The following is a 19,388-nucleotide window of genomic DNA, read 5'->3' as shown; positions in this document are numbered from 1 at the left end:
TTTAAAATTGTGTAAATTTATAATATTTTTTTCATCTACTGTATATGGAAACTATTTAAATTAGAGAAAACAAATTCAATTTCAATTTGATTTGATTCCCAATATATAATATATGCAAGATAGATATTAGATATTATTTTTTTTATTATTAATTATATGTATTTATGTAGATTGTTTCTAATTAAATTCATATGATACAATAATTACATATAACATTATATTGTATAGAGAGCCTGCATGTAACTAATTTGCACTCAATTGTCTTAGTATTCACAATATTTTTGTTAGTAATCAGATTTCATTACATAACATTACATTATTTCATGTCAATATTTATGTAAGATCATTTTTGTTTGAAAGAAATAAACAGAAATTTTAAAGATTTTAACAATATAATGTTTAGCAACTGATCCAATATTCATGATCTAAGAATTATTTCTTAAAATGTTCAGCCAATGCCAATTTTTTTTATTGCAATTTTTTTTATCAATTTATTTTTTGTGTGTTACATTTACAGTAAAATTTTACTTACAATAGTTGTGTTCACACGTGCTATTGAGTCAAGCGTGCATAGAACAGAGATAATCTGATCAGAGTAACAACCAGCGCAAGGGATGGTCTATGTCCTTCTCCATAAGCTGATATATAACTTTAATTTATCTCCGATATAACTCGGATTGGTTTTTTTTAATGAATTATTGGATGTTTAACCCCTCTGTTTTTTATCGTTTGAACAAACAAGCTAAACCGTGAGATTGACTATTTAACTCCAATAGAGAATGTAGAGTGTAGAACAACTTATATCAAGCCTAATCTTCAATCATATTTATTACTAATTATCAGTTATAAATTCTAATATATCGTATTTTACATTATTTTATACACATAATAATTGATTTATGTAAATTTCTAATCAAATTTTCTTATTTCAGTGATTTATTTGTTTAATTTTCATGAAAATTTTTCAACTGTGGTCATTAACTTGATTATTCATTTATTTATTTAATAGACTAGTTTAGGGTTGACGCAATAAAAAAGATACAAATGAGAACACAAGTTACTATTATTAACTCAAACCTGTATTATTCTTATAACATAACAACCGTGGTTCCCGTAGGGGTCTGGTTAAAAAATAAAAGTTCTTTATACATCATTTAATACTATGTTGTTCATTCTACATAGTGTAGTTCAAATAGGGCTAATATAATTTAATGTTATTAGTAAATTCTTTCTAAAACTCCGTCTACACTATCAAACCAAATATGATATTGATATGACATCATCATGTCCATATATAGGCACATCACATTTTTTTGTCACATAAAGTTTGATAGTGTAGACAGAGCTAAGAGATCAAGCATATAATATGCTTGCAAAAAAAAGATAAGGAAAAGAAGATATGAAATGAGCAATTTAATTTTGTTCTTGGGGTCATATGGTAACCTGTATCTTTAGTTTTTGCCTACCACTTGAAGCAGAAATTGAAAGAAATGGTTTACATATCTAGAGTTGTTGTTTTATATCAAATTGGAAAGTACAAAAAAGGCGTTTTCTTTTTTAAAATGATAGATCCAGTCTGGATATCTGACTGATTTATATCAACTTAGAATCTTGATTACAATTGCCTAGTAACATGGCCAGCATAATGCTATTTTCTGCTTATTCATTTGTTCTATAGTTTTATATTGGATACTGTATAAAGAAGGGCATTTTTCTTTTCCTGGTGTGGATTTTATATCTACCTATTATGAGAACCTTGAATACAATAAAGTATTTGTCATTCTGTTCTTATTAAGTTTTCCTATTTGTACAGTTTTGATGGATAATGGTTAATACCTCTTTCACATTAAACCACTGTGAATGTAGGAATAAATTTGATTGGTTGATAATTCTATAATAAATATTGTAGCTTGACATGTAGGTTGTTTACAGAAATTATATTTATAGACTTAGATTTACCTAACATTCTTGGCAACAAAATCATCTTAAGTTTGTTTTAAATAAACAATTTTACCTAAGTATTTTCACTTAAGCACTTCTAAAATGTCTTGACTCAAGTAAAAAGATTGATAGCCCAGTTGTAAAGGTTAGGAATAATATTCTTAGATTGTAATACAGTGTTTTCTTTTCTGTAGGATCAAGCTGCCAAAGATAAAGCACTTCAAAGTATGGCCGCCATGTCTTCAGCTCAAATTGTCTCCGCAACCGCCATCCATAATAAAGCAGTACCACATGGTTTACCTGGTGTTATTGGACCATCACCTTTACGATCACCATATACAACTGGTCCACCGGTAAGAATATTAAGCTTTTGTTTTGGAAAAGTAGACAAAAAAAAACGGTAATTTAAGAGACCATGACAAGTACAGTAGAACGTGTATTCTGACCATGTTACCGCATCCATCACGCTCTGTTTAATTACCGTCTTGATCGTCTATCTTTCCGAAACAAATTTTCGCAACTATTGGACACAGAAAGTATACATGTTGTACTATCATATTTTCCTAAATTTAAATAAATAATTTTGTTTCCGAGTAGAAATATACATATTCATGTTATTACTTGCGGAATCAGGTGTTTCGTCATAGTGGTTCAAAACATTTTTTTGGTTTTTGGTGAATAACTTCTTCATCATTCATCATCCATTTGACCTAATTCATTCCATTGGTTCAACATTTTTTTTTTATTTTAGTCCTAGCTTTGTTTTTATAATAAAAATCACTTTTTAAATCAAAACAATAATTTTACGAAAAACACTTGTTTGGACAATTGTTGCAAACTTCTACTATTTACATTTTATATATTTAGTTTTTACTGAAATCTTTGGATACCAAGTTCATTCCGATAATAACAAATTTGGTAAAAGGTAAAACAGGTTATCTGTATCAGCTGCATAATACCGAATACTCGTTTACAGTAGAACTTTGGGAGGCCACTTTTCAGGAGACGCCACTTTCCAGGAGAAACCCCTATTGAGGAACTGTCCAACCAAATAAACAAGGGCCAGGGGGACACTTTTGGGTCCTAAAGTTTTCTCCTTAATAGTGGTTTTATTGAGGCCGTGTGGTGCAGTGTGTTGGACTACTGAACGTGGGGTCGAATCCATCACATTCCTTATATCTTTAGAAAAGACACTTTACTTACGTTTGCCTCTCTACACCCAGGTATACAAATTGGTAGCTGGTATATGTTTGACCCAAAAATGGGGTAATAATATGTACAGAGCTTTTCACATGATTAGGTGCTTTATAAATCCAGGATATTATTATTTTTACTGAAATAAACAATAAAAGAATATTCTCCAGCTAAAAGCACTCTCACTCGGTTAGAAGTTCCTATCAATCAAGTCGTAAAAGTACCAGATTTTTACCCTTTTTGACAATTTTCCAAACTATACCCTCGATTAGTAGTTAACCTAATAATACTAAATTATATTTTACTATAATAATTAAAAAGCCATATGGTATATTCAGTTCAATAAATTATTATTGTGTATCAATTTAGTTTATTCTTTATGCTCCTAAAGATCCCAGATGTTTCCCAAATTGACAATTATATGAAAATATTAAATGGTCATTCGCCTATATCTTGTAAAAAAAGATTTAAATATATTTTATCCATAATAATACCAGAATAGCCAAATAATTTGTTTCACAATATTACCCACTTATTTTTTTAGATCAAATACGTATAGAAACATAATCCCACAAAACAAAAACCTTTAATTTCGTATTATTATTATTATTATTAAATATATCAACATCAACTGAACAATTTTCTAATAGTTGTATACAGCTGTGGCAATAATCAAACCTGTCTGGCATTTTTTGTTAAAATTCAAAACTTGGCACAGAGTGTATCAATAATATGATGCAACATTTTTGTTTATTTTTGGATATGTCTTATTTTAAAGGTTGTTTATTATATTGTTTCCCACAGCTTTGGAACCCTGCATTGCCACAGGCAGGACCGTCGCAGGAGTAAGTATTCTGCAAATATTCCAAATAAGATTTTCAAAATTATGGAGATTTTGATTTTCAATTTGGAAACCAGACCAGACCAAGAAAACCATACATAGTAGGCCAGCTTGAGAAAACAGACATATTAGGCCAGCCCAGGGAATCCAGACATAGTATGCCATCCCTGGGATAACATACATACTAGGCCAGCCCGGGGAAAACCAGACATAGTAGGCCAGCCCAAAGAAAACAGAAATAGTAGGCCAGCCCGAGAAAACAGAAATAGTAGGCCAGCCCGAGAAAAAAGACATAGTAGGCCAGCCTGGCGAAACCAGACATATTAAGCTAACCCAGGGAAACCAAACATATTAGACCAGCCCTATGATGTCCAGTATTGAAAAACTATATATTTACATCTAATTATACATTTTTATACATATTGATTTTTTAGTCAAAAGCCTTTCCAGTTATCACAGCCTTACCCCCACACCACAGATTACCCAGCTCCACCACAGACAAATAACGCTCCTCCTGCGTGGGAAGGACGTTCCATAGGTACCAGGAAGTTAAGACTTGTAGAGTTCCAAGCTTTCTTGGACTACCAACGAGATCCTGATAATGTAAGTTGGTTTTTACATACAAGTACTCCTTTGCTACGCCCCTATTAAGGGGACACCTTGTTGGGTCTCATGGTGTTTGTTCTTTATCACACAGTAACATATATCCCTGTATGTCCATGAATTATGGTGTTCCAATAGAGGGTTGTACTGTAATCCATTTCTTTATGTTTCATGTGTATAGCTTAACATGCCATCCATATCTTCATCAATTTTATAATCATCATTATCTGTGTTACCATCATATTCATCATCTTTATCTTCACCACTGTGATCCTCATTCTTTTTGTTACCATTATCATCATCTGCATCTTCACCAATGTCATCCTCATTCTTTTTGTTACCATTATCATCATCTTCACCAATGTGATCCTCATTCTTTTTGTTACCATTATCATCATCATCCTCACCAATGCCATCCTCATTCTTTTTGTTGACATTATCATCATCATCCTCACTGCATTGTCATCCTCATTCTTTTTGTTGCCATTATCATCATCATCCTCACCAATGCCATCCTCATTCTTTTTGTTGACATTATCATCATCATCCTCATCAATGTCATCCTCATTCTTTTTGTTGCCATTATCATCCTCACCAATGCCATCCTCATTCTTTTTGTTGACATTATCATCATCATCCTCATCAATGTCATCCTCATTCTTTTTGTTGCCATTATCATCATCATCCTTACCAATGCCATCCTCATTCTTTTTGTTGACATTATCATCATCATCTTCACCAACGTCATCCTCATTCTTTTTGTTGCCATTATCATCATCATCTTCACCAACATCATCCTCATTCTTTTTGTTGCCATTATCATCAGCGTCATCAATTTTATTATCTTTATCTTCACTACAAAATGTAACAACACTATATGATCAGTTATAATCCCATGCTCAAGTATAATCCCACCCTCTAATTGGATAAAATCTATATATATATATATATTATACCAATAATATTACATAGTAGTTAAATTGATGATCTGTTACACAATTTGTTTTGTTTTAAAAAATTGCTATATATACTACTTTTACATTTTCCCTTTTATTTTTGTTTATAGTATGCAAAACACCTTTTTGTACACCTTGGCTCAAATGTCAGCTATTCCGACCCTATGCTAGAAGTAAGTCAACCTGCTTTTATTTTTTATGTATTTAATAAAAATTGCTTATTTTATGTCCATTTTGGTATCCACTCTTCATTTGTAAGCCCATCATTTATGTTCATTCTGGTATATAAGCCCATTTGGTACAAGTATTAATCCCATCTTATCACATTTTTGTTATCGAGTGCAGATACAGAGAAAGGATTGTAGCTTTATTTAATTTATGCTTATTTCCATTTTAATACCAGGCCCTCCCTATGCGGAATTTCTTTATCTGGACCTGTATATCCCAATTATGAATTTATATTTATCCCAGCATCTACAACATATCCGTTTTTTTTTTATTGCATGGCATGGTGTCAAAGATAACGACATCAGCGATAATCTCATCTATGATTAAAAGATTCTGAATTTTACCAATTTCCTCTTTATGTTCTCAACACTAAATTATTTTTGATAGAGTTACACTTTCTATGACCTATTTTAAACATGTCAAAAATCTGGTAAATATGTCGCAACATTTCCATTTATGTATGTCATATGGCATTAATTGCTGGCCGGGCACTATATGTCTCAACAATAATACGTATCTTCCAAAAATTTGTTTGCGTGAGATCAATTCTTTTACATTTACTTTCAACAACATTTTGTTGAACATTTTTTAAATAAGATAATTAAAACAAACAAAATTGTAATAAGGTCTACCTCCAATTACTAATTTATTAAGTGATTCTAATTTAAGACCAAACATCTAAAATTCTACAAAAATCATAATTAAATGACCAGATCTATACTATAAGTTATTATGACCAATCAAATTTGAGCTACCTAGTTACAGATAAAATGATTCCAAATATTAAATAAGAGACCATAACTAGTGCTACTAAACGCCTAGTTCCCATTTTATATAATTTCAATAGTTGCAAACCTTGTACGCATATCCAGGTGGTTTAGAGTTGCACACCTGGTAATTCATTACCAGGTGAGCTGATGATATAATATGGGTTGGTATAAAACAGGTGTCAGCATAGTCAGCTAAATTTTTTCCCTTCTCATTTCGTTTTTGTCTGCCTTTTTTAACTAAAAGACAATGGGGTAAAATGTCCAACTTCCTGCCTTCATCAGTAAAGATTCTGCTATGTCATTTAATAACATGTGACTCGTGAATACTGGAATCTAATTTGACGTTGGCGGGAAGCAAACAATTCTGGTCCGTAATTATAATAGCCACCATATGAACGAACACAAACATACGATATTGATTTGTTTAAACTGTCAATAAAATGAATGATATTTTTACGCTTTGTTTAGCCCTCTGCTATTTCCCCTCACCTTTCTGTGACTGTTGTAGTCATGGTTGAAATTTTTTCGGTTTTGGCCCGGAGGTATTTAACATTAACATGTCTGACAAATGCAATATTGATAACTTCCATATTTTCTGCTCCGTTTTTAGTCTGTTGATATCCGTCAAATATACGATAAATTTCCCGAGAAAAAAGGAGGGTTAAAGGAACTGTATGATAAAGGCCCACAAGAGGGCTTTTATTTAGTCAAATTTTGGGTAAGTTCAAAATAAGTATTTCATTAAAAAAATGTTCTGCATTTTCTGAATGTTTGGGTGATGTGATTTTATTGGAATTAGTATTAAATTTTAGTTTTATGTAAGCAATAAATAAATTAATAAATGCATTTTAAAGAATTATATTACATAAAAGATTATGACCAAAATATTTTGTAGCGAGTTTAGCTCTGTATCTATGACGATAATAAACAAATCAAAATTTGACCGTGCGTTATGTCCTTCAACGGTCATGTTCTCGTTAATTAAATTTCCAATGTTGTCACTTCCCGTATGAACTGAATTGTATCGCATCGACACAGGAAGTAGTTAAACCTAACCAATCAAAACACCTGGCCATCGTGTCTAGGCTAGAGATTGGAATTCACAGGTGGTGACTAGATGTGTAGTCAAAATATGTGTGAAGCGGTAGGCCTAGCCCCCTATTGAATGTCGATGAAAATTAGTATCATTGACAACAAGGGTTTAGGATTACTTTTGACAAGTTGATCGTGATTGGTTGGATTTACTATTAGCATAAGTGAATACAATGTTACTACTTAAAAATCTCAATGAAGGATTTATTTTGATTAAAACATGTTAAATGACAATAAATAGAATTTAAATTGTGAGATAGATCAGTTTGCAATAAGACAATATAATTATTAGATAGTTAATGTTCTTTTTTCATGATTTTAGAAAATCGAAAAAAATTGTTTAACATACCATCTCTCTGGAGTGTACAGTATTATTGGTGATTCGTGTTTTAATACATTTATAATGCAAAATTATATAACAAATATAACTTTGCAGACTATATATTTGTGAAAATCTTTCTGTTCTCATTTTATTTATGTGTATTGCTTATTTAATTGCTACTATAAAACAAATTTATTAACTTAATTTAGATATATAATAAATATTCAATTGAATTATGTTATTTTGTTTATTGTCGTCCTTAATTAATTTTTGTCTTAATTAGGCGGATCTTAATTCAAATATGACAGAAGATGCCAACGCATTTTATGGAGTTACAAGCCAGTGAGTATAATAAAAGCAATGTTTTGAAAATATTCTTACAAAATTTAAATCATAACTTACATAATATGAATTATTTGAACACAAGAGTTAAAATGATAACACAAGATTCAGATTTTAACACAACAGTCAGAATTAGAAAGCGACTGTCAGAATTTAAATGTCAGTCAGAATTTGAACGCAAGAATCAGAATTTTGAACACAAGAATCAGAATTTGAATGCAAGAATCAGAATTTAAACACAAGATTTATCAACTGATATTTTAGAATTACAAACGCAATAAATAGATGAAAAGATAATTAATTTTAAGGATAGGTTTTAGGTAAAAATGAAATTAAACTCAAGCTAGAATCTGTCTGTTATTGACCCACATCACAAGTTGCATTAAACATAAATATGTTCAACCCATAAAGTGAATGATGATGTGATATGGCTGGCTTTTTAGAAAATGTCCTGGTATCGATAACAAATCATGTTCATGTTTGGTCTTATTCATGTCTAGTCTGGTGTTTTTTATAACCAAAGATAATGCTTTATTTTTCATTTAATTTTTATGTCTTCGTTTTAGATATGAGAGCCTTGAAAACATGACTATACAATGTTCTACTAAGGTGTGCTCATTTGGAAAACAAGTTGTAGAGAAAGTTGAGGTAAGTGTGTTTAAATGGCTATAGTTTTTAGTCAAAAGTGAAACCATTTACAATGCTTAATCGTCGATCAACATTGTAATTGTCATCTGGTGCGCTCAAATGGTGTAATCTTGTTTGCTCATTTTGAAATGTAAAATTGTGGAAATGTTGGGCTTTATAGTCTGAATAGATTATACACATATTTGTTTATTAAACTATTGGTTATATCCTCCTATTGTGTTACGCTATATTCAAGCTTAGATGTAATGGTTACAGTGTTGCAATTCCTAGAAATAAATTGTTTTCAAAAAGTAGTGGAGCTTGTGGCCTTCAAATCCTAAGATCCAGGGTTCAATCCTGACCAAGTGTCAGGGTTGTAACTCATAACACTTTAAACTACACTCCCTAAGTCTCAAATGAGACTTGGCTTATAAGCATGATAAATAATAAAATAGTTGAACCATCCTGATGCGTGCGTATGAAATAAAAACTAAATCAATATCATTAATCTAAATGTTCTTAAATCTTTACTTTTGCAGATTTTAAATTGATTGTTTCTGTCTTAAGTAATATTTTATATTCTAATTTGACTTTTACCTTTTAACACCATAAAAAACCCTGTAGCACCATAAAAAAAACCTGTAGCACCCACCACATTAGATAAAATGTGACGATATCATGAATTTATTTAGTCAATTTAGAATTATCTAGTCAAAGATATGAAAGGACAGTTGTTGGTTGGAATAGAAGACAAGATAATTTGTATGGGCATTAACTTATCCCTCAACACAGGATATAAATAGAACAAATACAACATATGAACTGTCCCATGTGTCCGACTCTATCTTTATTTAACACCATCACATACCCTCTCTACCACACGTTTTACCTCTAGAATATGTCGAATGAATATACCTTGAATACAATGACGTTAAACATACAACATCGTAACGTTGTTCAATCTATTAATACTAACATGTATAAGGGAAATAAAATTTAAAAAGTATAGGGTCTGTTTTATGTCGAGGAACAAGTAAATACTCGTTGACAGACCGGATCGAGCAGGCCTTTAGTGAAATCTGTCGTCCTGTAACCCCCAGTAATTCGTTTAATTCAATCAGATGTATGAATTACCCGAGCAGTCAAATATAATAAAAGTGATGGCTAGTTTAGAATTAGCTTTGAATTTTAGACGGTCATACAGTGTGTAGTATGTTGATTATTAAACAACCTAAAATTTTATTGTTAAATTAGTTGAATAGTGCGGTAGATATTCCTTTATTATTTCTGCCTGAATAGAAGCAGTTTAATTTACTGGCTCGGTGGGGCTGGAGATTCTAATTGGAGTCACTTAAATAATTGAATTGAATATATTTTGTTACCAGGTCAAAGACTTAGAAATAAGGAAAGACTAACTCAATAACTGTTATCATTTGACAGCATTGTACAAAGTTGTAACATTTTTTTTTTTTTTGTGAATTGTCTCTATATATAAACTAAAAAACTAAATAATATTTTTTTGTCATTGAAATTGCAGACTGAATATGCAAGGTTTGAAAACAACCGTTTTGTGTTTAGAATACACCGGTCCCCGATGTGTGAATATATGATAAATTTCATCCACAAATTAAAACACTTGCCAGAAAAATATATGATGAACAGTGTCTTAGAGAATTTCACTATTTTACAGGTGAGTATTTGTTTTTTTAGATTAAAACAAATTTATAGTTTCTATACTACTTTCACTTTTCCCGATATTTAAATGAGGAGTAACAAAGATGTACTTGTGGTGGGCAGACACAACCATCTACAAAGGCTTCCACACAGCGCAGAGGCCTCTGGTTTAGCACTCCTAAGGGCGCTCTAACGATGGGTAGTTGCATTGGACTGCTCATTCTCTGGTGCCCCTGGGTTTTAACCAGTGAGCGCTCATAGCTGTTATTCCACTGCTTCCAAAGCAGTTTAATGGGGGCCATCGAACACTTCGTCGTGACTTCAAATCCTCCTAACAAAATGAGAGTTAGTACACAAGGTCCACGAATCATAAGCAGCCTGTATGTGTGGCAAACCATTATTGGAGACAAAACTCAAGTCCCAAGAAGAATAATTTGCATAATGGGAAGAGAATTTCCCTTGACAGGGGTTTCCAAAAGAAGGTGTTCTACTCTAATAATAATGGAACAAGAGTTATCAAGATTTGTCTCATCGTTTGTATGTACACACGTCTGGTAGTGATAACAAGTTTACAGTACAAATTGTCCCCGATGCATTCAAGCGTAGAATATCTTGCTATGAGAGGAAATACTTAATTTACTATTGAATTGGAATCGATGATAGACAGAGAAAAAAACCTCAAAGCATTTTCACACTAATAACACATTATTCCATTTCCTTTTATTCAGATTTTTTAGACAATTTATTAAATAGTAGTTTATTATTAAATGGTAAAAATAATTTGTAACTTCCATACATTCTGAATGACCAGTGCTATATGCTATAAAATATAACAGGTTTTTTTTGGATTAGCTTCAGCATAATAACAAAAATTCTAAATGTTATACAGTACAAAATCCTGTTTGTTTAAAAAGAAATCTCTAAAATCACTATTAGCTCTAATCGGTCAGAATAGACTGTTACTAAGTGAAGATGATGGAAACACAGTCACACTAACTGATACAGTACTACTACACATGTATTCTGCTATACATACAGTTGATTGTATATGGAATCAGAAATTCATCAGCCTATCCCAATAGGCTTTGGTTAGCTAGATTGTGATTTTTAGTTTAAAATGTCTTGATTCTATGCCAATGCATTCTAGAAACTCCTGTTCGAAGTTGTGTACATACTTCTATTATAAGTACCCATATACATGTAGTAAATGTCGCCGTTGATTCTAAACAATCACTCTGACACAGACCAATGGCTGTTAAGTTCAATTTACGTGATGGGACAAAATAGAATGAATACTTCAACCTAAAAAATACAGGCTTCCATTGTGATTTTTTTTCAAAAATGACCCCAGCCGGCAGAATGCAGGGCGTATGTGCGCCTCTCTTGGGAATGCTGGTAGGGAACTTGCAGACAAGCGGAAACGAACGGTTGATCAGGTGTTGGTTGATGACATTAGTGTCTGTCTCTCATGGGTATTGCCAAGCGCACAGAGTCAATGTTGTCACTAATTAGAGCCTATTGGTTACATATGCTGTGAGTTGGTATTGCCTTGTAGCACCAAGTGTATTCTGTTGTTTGTTGTCGCCCAGACCAGTTGGTCTATTCAGGTGCATTCTGTTGCTCTTAGTCACCAATTAGTCTTGCAAAGACAGAGCTTAAAAGATTTATCTAGGTGTACTGGTCAATGCAATATCTATCTAGATACAGACAGTCAACTATCCCAATACCAGACTCCTGAAAACCAGAAACTCCCCTAGTAGTATAGTAAATTTGTTCTGGTGGTTGAAGAAGTCTTCTCAGATAAGGACTTCTTGGGAGGTTCAGTGTACACATATGCCTTGTGTGCCCTTCAAAGTAAACAGTGCATCATTTGGAGTTTACCTCTGTTCACTATCACACCTCAGCCACTGTCGCTGTGGACAGAAGAATAAGCACTCATAAACAATCATATTAGTAAAATATATACATATTTTTTTTGTAGGTCGTATCAAACGTTGAGACTCAGGAAACCTTACTGTGTATAGCTTACGTATTTGAAGTATCCACTAGTGAACATGGAGCACAACATCACATTTATCGCTTGGTCAAAGATTAAAGAGTTTCCAAGCTTTTGGCTAAGCAACACAAATTTTAGATCCTTTCTACAACTTGTTCTGTGGTGGAATTTTATGAAATATATTTTAACATTTTGAAACAAAAACCGTTTGTTTCAAACATCATGTGGTGCTTCTTTTATATATTGCTGTAATGATGTATATCCTAAACTTGCAACACCAGACTCAAGTTGTAATCGTCATATATCCGTGCAGGTTTTTCACGGAACAGTTTCTGTTAAGACGTCTGGATGATTTTATGAGAAGCCTACAGAAATCAGGAAGACTACTTAACAAAATAAAATTAGCAGCATTTTTTGATTGACCGTTTCAACGTACGATAATGTCCTCATCTGAAATCATGATAAATGACGGAACATAAATGTAATATAGATAGTGTGGTTTTAATTTCTATCTGTGTAGTTTCGTTTGGAAAAAAAAGAATGAAATTTCAGAATCTAACAACCCAAAAGGAAAAGGTCCTGTCATGGAATAATCAAATCTGTACCTTGCTAATTCAGGAAGTTGATGTACAATCCCATACCCTAGAAACGGCTGCGTCATCCCTTTTCAGAGGAGATGGGTATCGTTGGATTGCTTCCCCTGGGTCAGATGACGAGGTCAACCCAATACCAAGGGAATTCACTAAGAATGAGCCCAGATGTTCAAATGCTGGACACATCTGTCCAATCTAACAGATGTCCTGACTGCATCCTAATCTTAATTGAAACATGTTTCTTAATTGTCGTATATCTGTAACAGGTTGGGAATCATGTAATAGAAATTAAATCGTTAGTGATAGACACTGACCCTAAGTGACCAATTAAACAATGTGCTAGTTGTCATGTGATTGTTTTATATCAATATTATTGGTTAGTTTATCTCACAAGCTTGCTTAATGATTTGTGCCTTTGAACCTCTGTTAGATACATTACAAGTGTCTTTTTACAGTAGAAAGTTTTGTTTGTTTTTTTTCTGGTGCCTATATAAAATCCTGATATACAATAGTGCCTTGATAAAGTGATAGACTTTTTAGTGATAATCAAATCTTTTTATTTACTGTTTGGAAAATGTGCATGAATGATATTTCAATGCATTATTTTTCCGTCCTTAAGTTGACGCAAAATACCTTGATTGCAAGTCGGTTATTTCTTAAATGAAATAAAATTGCGGAAGTATAAAAAGTTTGTGGAAAAACCTTGGTTAGTAAAAACCTCAAAAAGCACTATTTAAATTTTGTTCATAATTTACAATTTACAAATTTATAACTTCACCTTTAAATTCAAATTCTGAGTAAGATTGCCTATCCTTTCTACATTTGCCTTGTACTCAATAATTTAAAAACATCAATTTAAACAAAAATTAATTTAAACATGAATTTTTATTCATTTTGAAAAATACAATTTTATTTATTATTATTTATTAGAAATCTTTAATAATTTTGTATTGAATAAAATGTAGATTAAATAATTCTGCTTAAATTTTACATCATTCATCAAACTTGTAGCTTCCGTCTGATTTGTGTGTTTTAGTAACAGTGGTTAAACCGGGAGTTTGTCCCCTATCAGTAAAATAAGCTTTTTGGGGTATTTTATTCCAAAAATATATGAAACCCTATCGTATACGATGATGGGGATATAACGTAATGAATATAGGGTGTGTTTTTGTAATTGTAAAAAGTGTAACATATCACTAACTATGTATTTAGGCTCATACAGAGATAAAGACTTTTTAGATTTTTGTATTGATAATCAATAATAGCGACTTTTCGTTTTCATACCGTGACACATGCTTAATAAGTAAAAAGTTAATTCTGCGTAGAACAATATTTTTACTTAACATGCGTGTGTAGTCATGTGGCGCGTCATGAAAATGAAAAGTAGCTAATAACAATGATAAATAAAATGAGTAGAAATACCTTATTTTTACAACAAAAAGAAACAGATAATAATAAATGTACTAAAGGATGTTAATTAAAAACAAATAGTAACTTATGTTCATGAACAACATGTTCTAATTAGATTTATATTCTTAGTGAAGTTGCAATATGATGGATTTCATAAGTAAGAATGTAGGTAACCAAGGGATAAAATTGTAATATTGGGTTTGTGAAAATGTAGAGGAACAATTGCTAGATTGTGAACGATTCTTTTGGATTTATTACAACGATAAGTTATATAAATTCTGCGAATACAATTTCTTCTACGATATCTATACTTGAAGATCTGCAGGAAAGTGTGGAGTGACTTCCTATAAAGAGTGGCATTACTTCCTTGATGTTCTGAACTTGCTTCCTAGTGTGGAGTTCCTCCCTTGAACTTGAGGAGTTGCTTTTTGAAGATGTGGGGGACTTGCTTTCTCTGCCTCTTGGAAATGTGAACTTTCTTCCTAGAAAATGTGGAATTACTTCCTAGAAAGGATGAAGTTACTGTACTTCCTTAAAAATGAGAATTTGCTTCCTACAAAGTGTGAAGTTATTTCCTACAAAGTGTGAAGATTCTTACAGAAAATGTGAAGTTAACTTCTTAGAAAGTTGGGACTTGCTTCCTAGAAAGTGTGAGGATAATTTCATTGAAAGTTGGGGCTTATTTTCCAGAAAGTACGTAATTGGTTTTTTGAAGGTGAAGAAAGTGCTATGTTCACATCCCTGGAAGTGTGACATAGTTTACTTGGTAGTGTGAACTTCCTTTTTAGAAAGTGTTCTTCATGGTGTGGAGTTACTTGTAGAAAGTGCGATGCTAACTTCCCTAGAAGTGTGGAGTTGTGTGAACTTCCTTTTTAGAAAGTGTTCTTCATTGTGTGGAGTTGCTTCTAGAAAGTATGGCTTTAAGTGTCTGTAAAGTATGGAATTACTTCAAAGAATGTGAGAAGTTCTAACTTCTTTAAACGTTATGTGGAGTTAAGTTTCTTTAAAAGTATGGAAGTTTCTAAGTTGCCAAGAAAGTTTGTAATACTTCTGAGTAAAAGTAAACTTCCAAAAAAAATATATCAAAGTTACTTTGGATATTGTAGTCTAAACTTCCTCAATCTCTTAATCAATGCAGGTATTTGCTCACACAAAATGTGTAGTCTTTTGGTTGTTCCTCTTATTTTACCAAACCCATGTTCATAGTAAGAATTTAAATTGTAAAGGATAGAAGATTTAGACAGTTTTGTACGAACAATAAAGGATAATGGTTGAGTTTCATAGTACCTTCCACTTGTTCATAGGTGCTGTGGTTTTAAACAAAAGATACTTAATATTTATAATACTGAAAAGAAGGGGAAATGAACAAATTACTTGTTGTAATGCAATTTCTTTTTTTAATCTTGAATTAATGTATTCACTATTTATAAATCCTTTTACCATGAGTCATAATGAGTGGGTATATAGCCACCTAAAATGTTTGATACCAGCTCCAGCATGCATCACCTTGCTTGATATAAGCTTGAAGATGTTTGAATTGTTTAGAAATTTACATTATTTCTTGCCTAAATTTCTATATATTGAAAACTGCAGGAACCTAATATTTTGATAAATGATTTTTTTAAACAGAACTCGTTTTGGAATTTCCAATTTTGGTGAGCAAATTCAACAAACTAGTACAATGGCAGTAATAACTAAAAAATAAGATGCTGTTGATTAATTTCATTCAAATTAATTATACAAGCAGTTAAATGAATACATTTACTTTAACATTAAATTTATAATTAATTTGTAAGTTATTTTTTATATTTTGTTTGAAGTACAAGTGATGAGTTGTGAATGATTTTTAAGCCAAATATGGTCTTTCAAGATCTGAACGCAATTCATATCTTTATTTCTTATTAAATTTAAATAAAATACTGGAGAAAAAAAAGATGAATTTAACCATAGGATAAAATTAGTTGCATGTACATAACTCTGCATGCATGCAACATTTTAAATCTTCTTTTGTAAATATGTATCTAGGTTTTTTTTTATATATGCAAGTGCGTTTTATATGGTTAAGCCTACGTTTGATCAATTTTTATGTATTTTTCAAAGCTGTAGAAATATGAAGGGAAAATGAAAGAATGATGCAACAGATGTTGGCTATAAAAAGATGAAATATTTTGGTACTCATTTGTTTTATAAACAATCAAAACACTGCTGCAAAAAATATAATTAAAGCGACTTAAAAGATAAAATATTGTTATTAAAAAAGTACAGTATAATACCTATAACTACGTTTTGCCATATTTGGGTGGCCATGTACAGGGGAGGATTCAGGATTTTTCAAATGAGGAGTTCTGACAAATATAATAATTTTAATCTATTAAAAAGTAGTTTAAAATTTCATATTAGCTGTCAAAATGTGGTAGGGGTAGAACACCACTCTCTGGATCCGCCCCTAAAACAGCATTGGTGACCCCAAAGATGTTCAGTAACTCTAAGGAAATGGTAGAAAGATACTGTAGTATAAGTCTGTTCCTCTATTTTTTTTAAATTTCAAGTCTTCTCCAGTTTTCAGTTTGTCGCTTAAAATGTAACAAATTTGCCAAAGTCTATGTGCATATCATTAATTCAAAAGGAACCATTTTAATAATGAATTTATGAACTGTAAAATGGGTTAAACTAGTAAAAAGTAACCAAAATGTTTACATTTTACTTTATATTGATTTGTTGTGTTTAATATTTATGATTTTTGCATATCATTTTAATTTTTTCAGTGCCATTCATAATAATAGTTAATATTATTTTTACATTACTGCTTTATTGACAATGAAAATGATTACAAACAAAAGATGTTTTCCGTGGCATACCAGGAGATTCCAAGACCATCTCAGATGTTCTGATAGAGTGACATCAAAGTCATTTTGTTAACTTTTTCAAAGAATAATTATTATTTTATATATTTTAGGTATCCAATCCAAAGTTTGTATTCGAACCAGTAAATAATCATATTTTTGTAGTCTTTTGATACAAAATAGTAAAGTCTTCAAAATAACAATTTTTTTTTATTCATAAAATGTTGAAAGATCTGTGTTTTATTTTCATATTTTCTTTTCTTTGAGCTGAAAATTAATGATTTATGATTTATTTTTTAATAGTGTTTGTAAATCGTCTTTAAGTAATTTTATAGTATTTAAGATGATTTCATACCGTTAATTAATTATTCATTGGGAAAGCATGTTATAAATGATAAAACATGGACACAATATGGAAGTTATTTGGCCTCCAGGGGTTTAAAATGTGGGAGTTGTTGGCCCTCAATGGGCGTTACCTTGACCATCATTGCTTGGAATAAATCTGTATAAGAAATGAATTGTTATTATTATTATTTATAAGTATGTTGGGTTCAACAAAATGTACTAAAATTGTTTACAGTTGATTTTATGGGGGTTTTTGAACATTTTTGGCAAAAACATAATGTGGTCTGTGCATCTATACATTTATAAACTTTTTAAAATTGTCGAAAAATTGCAAAATTTCAACCCTTTATTTTTTAACAGAGAAATTGACATGTGCAAATCACATAATCTGTTTTGTGCATGTTACCTCAACATATAAGTCTATATATTTTGGTAATTTTTAAAAAACATCCATACATCTGTAGAGGGAAATTTTCGGAAAAAACGCTGTTGACCCTTCGATTTTTTGACATAACTGCTTACTATGCATTTATAAAATGATGATAACGCAATATATACGTATATATAGCAATATTATTGCATAATTGAATTTTGAAAATTGTATATTTTGGCCATCATTTTTCGAAAAAATCCATGTGCTATAGTACAGTACATATAGAGATACAGTATAGTACATTAACATGCGCAGAACCCATTAGTCGCCTCTGAGCATGTTTATTATGCTATAGTAACCATTTATGTCAAAACTGGTTACTGCAGCACAATTGACATGGGCAGAAGCCATTATTTGTCTCTGAAAGTTTATTATGCAATAATAACCATTTACGTCCAAAAAATAAAAGGGTCGAAAATCAGCAATTTTTTCGAAAATTTCCCTGTACTATATATAGTACAGGGATTTTTCAAAAAATGGCAATTTTCGACCTTTTTATTTTTCGATAAAACTGGTTACTATAGCACAATTGACATGCGCAAAACCCATTAGTCGACTCTGCGCATGTTTATTATGCTATAGTAACCATTTACGTCCAAAAAATAAAAGGGTCGAAAATCGGCAATTTTTCGAAAATTTCCCTGTACTATAGTACAGGCATTTTTCAAAAAATGGCAAATTTTCGACCTTTTTATTTTTCGATAAAACTGGTTACTATAGCACAGTTGACATGCGCTGAACCCATTATTCGACTCTGCGCATGTTTATTATGCTATAGTAACCATTTACGTCCAAAAAATAAAAGGGTCGAAAATGGGCCATTTTTCGAAAATTTCCCTGTACTATAGTACAGGAATTTTTTTTAAAAAAAGGCCAATTTCCGACCTTTTTTTTCTCGATAAAACTGGTTACTATAGCACAATTAACATGCGCAGAACCCATTAGTGGCCTCTGCGCATGTTTATTATGCTATAGTAACCATTGTCAAAAGTAACCATTTATGTCAAAACTGGTTACTATAGCACAATTGACATGCGCAGAACCTATTATTCGTCTCTGCGCATGTTTATTATGCAATAGTAACCATTTATGTCAAAAAATAAAAGGGTCGAAAATCGGCAATTTTTCCAAAATTTTCCTGTACTATAGTACAGGAATTTTGTCAAAAAATTGCCAAT

General features: G+C 31.5%; 1 protein-coding gene across 2 annotated transcripts in view; it reads left to right on the top strand.

The window, feature by feature from the left end:
* LOC140040147 (transcriptional enhancer factor TEF-1-like) overlaps positions 1-17,950 on the top strand; it is a 57,408-nt gene extending 39,458 nt beyond the window's left edge. For both annotated transcript variants that reach the window (XM_072085847.1, XM_072085848.1), the window contains exons 5-13: positions 2,136-2,294; positions 3,940-3,980; positions 4,411-4,579; positions 5,646-5,708; positions 7,144-7,251; positions 8,231-8,289; positions 8,856-8,937; positions 10,454-10,606; positions 12,572-17,950. In XM_072085847.1, coding sequence (XP_071941948.1) covers positions 2,136-2,294; positions 3,940-3,980; positions 4,411-4,579; positions 5,646-5,708; positions 7,144-7,251; positions 8,231-8,289; positions 8,856-8,937; positions 10,454-10,606; positions 12,572-12,685 — 948 coding nt within the window. In that variant the 3' untranslated portion in view covers positions 12,686-17,950. The remainder of the gene's footprint in view (positions 1-2,135; positions 2,295-3,939; positions 3,981-4,410; positions 4,580-5,645; positions 5,709-7,143; positions 7,252-8,230; positions 8,290-8,855; positions 8,938-10,453; positions 10,607-12,571) is intronic.
* The last annotated feature ends 1,438 nt before the right edge of the window (positions 17,951-19,388 follow it).

The sequence above is a fragment of the Antedon mediterranea genome, chromosome 2 (assembly GCF_964355755.1).
Source record: "Antedon mediterranea chromosome 2, ecAntMedi1.1, whole genome shotgun sequence".
Taxonomy (NCBI): domain Eukaryota; kingdom Metazoa; phylum Echinodermata; class Crinoidea; order Comatulida; family Antedonidae; genus Antedon; species Antedon mediterranea.
The sequence above is the reverse complement of the archived record's forward strand: the minus strand, read 5'-3'. Positions and strand labels throughout refer to the sequence as shown.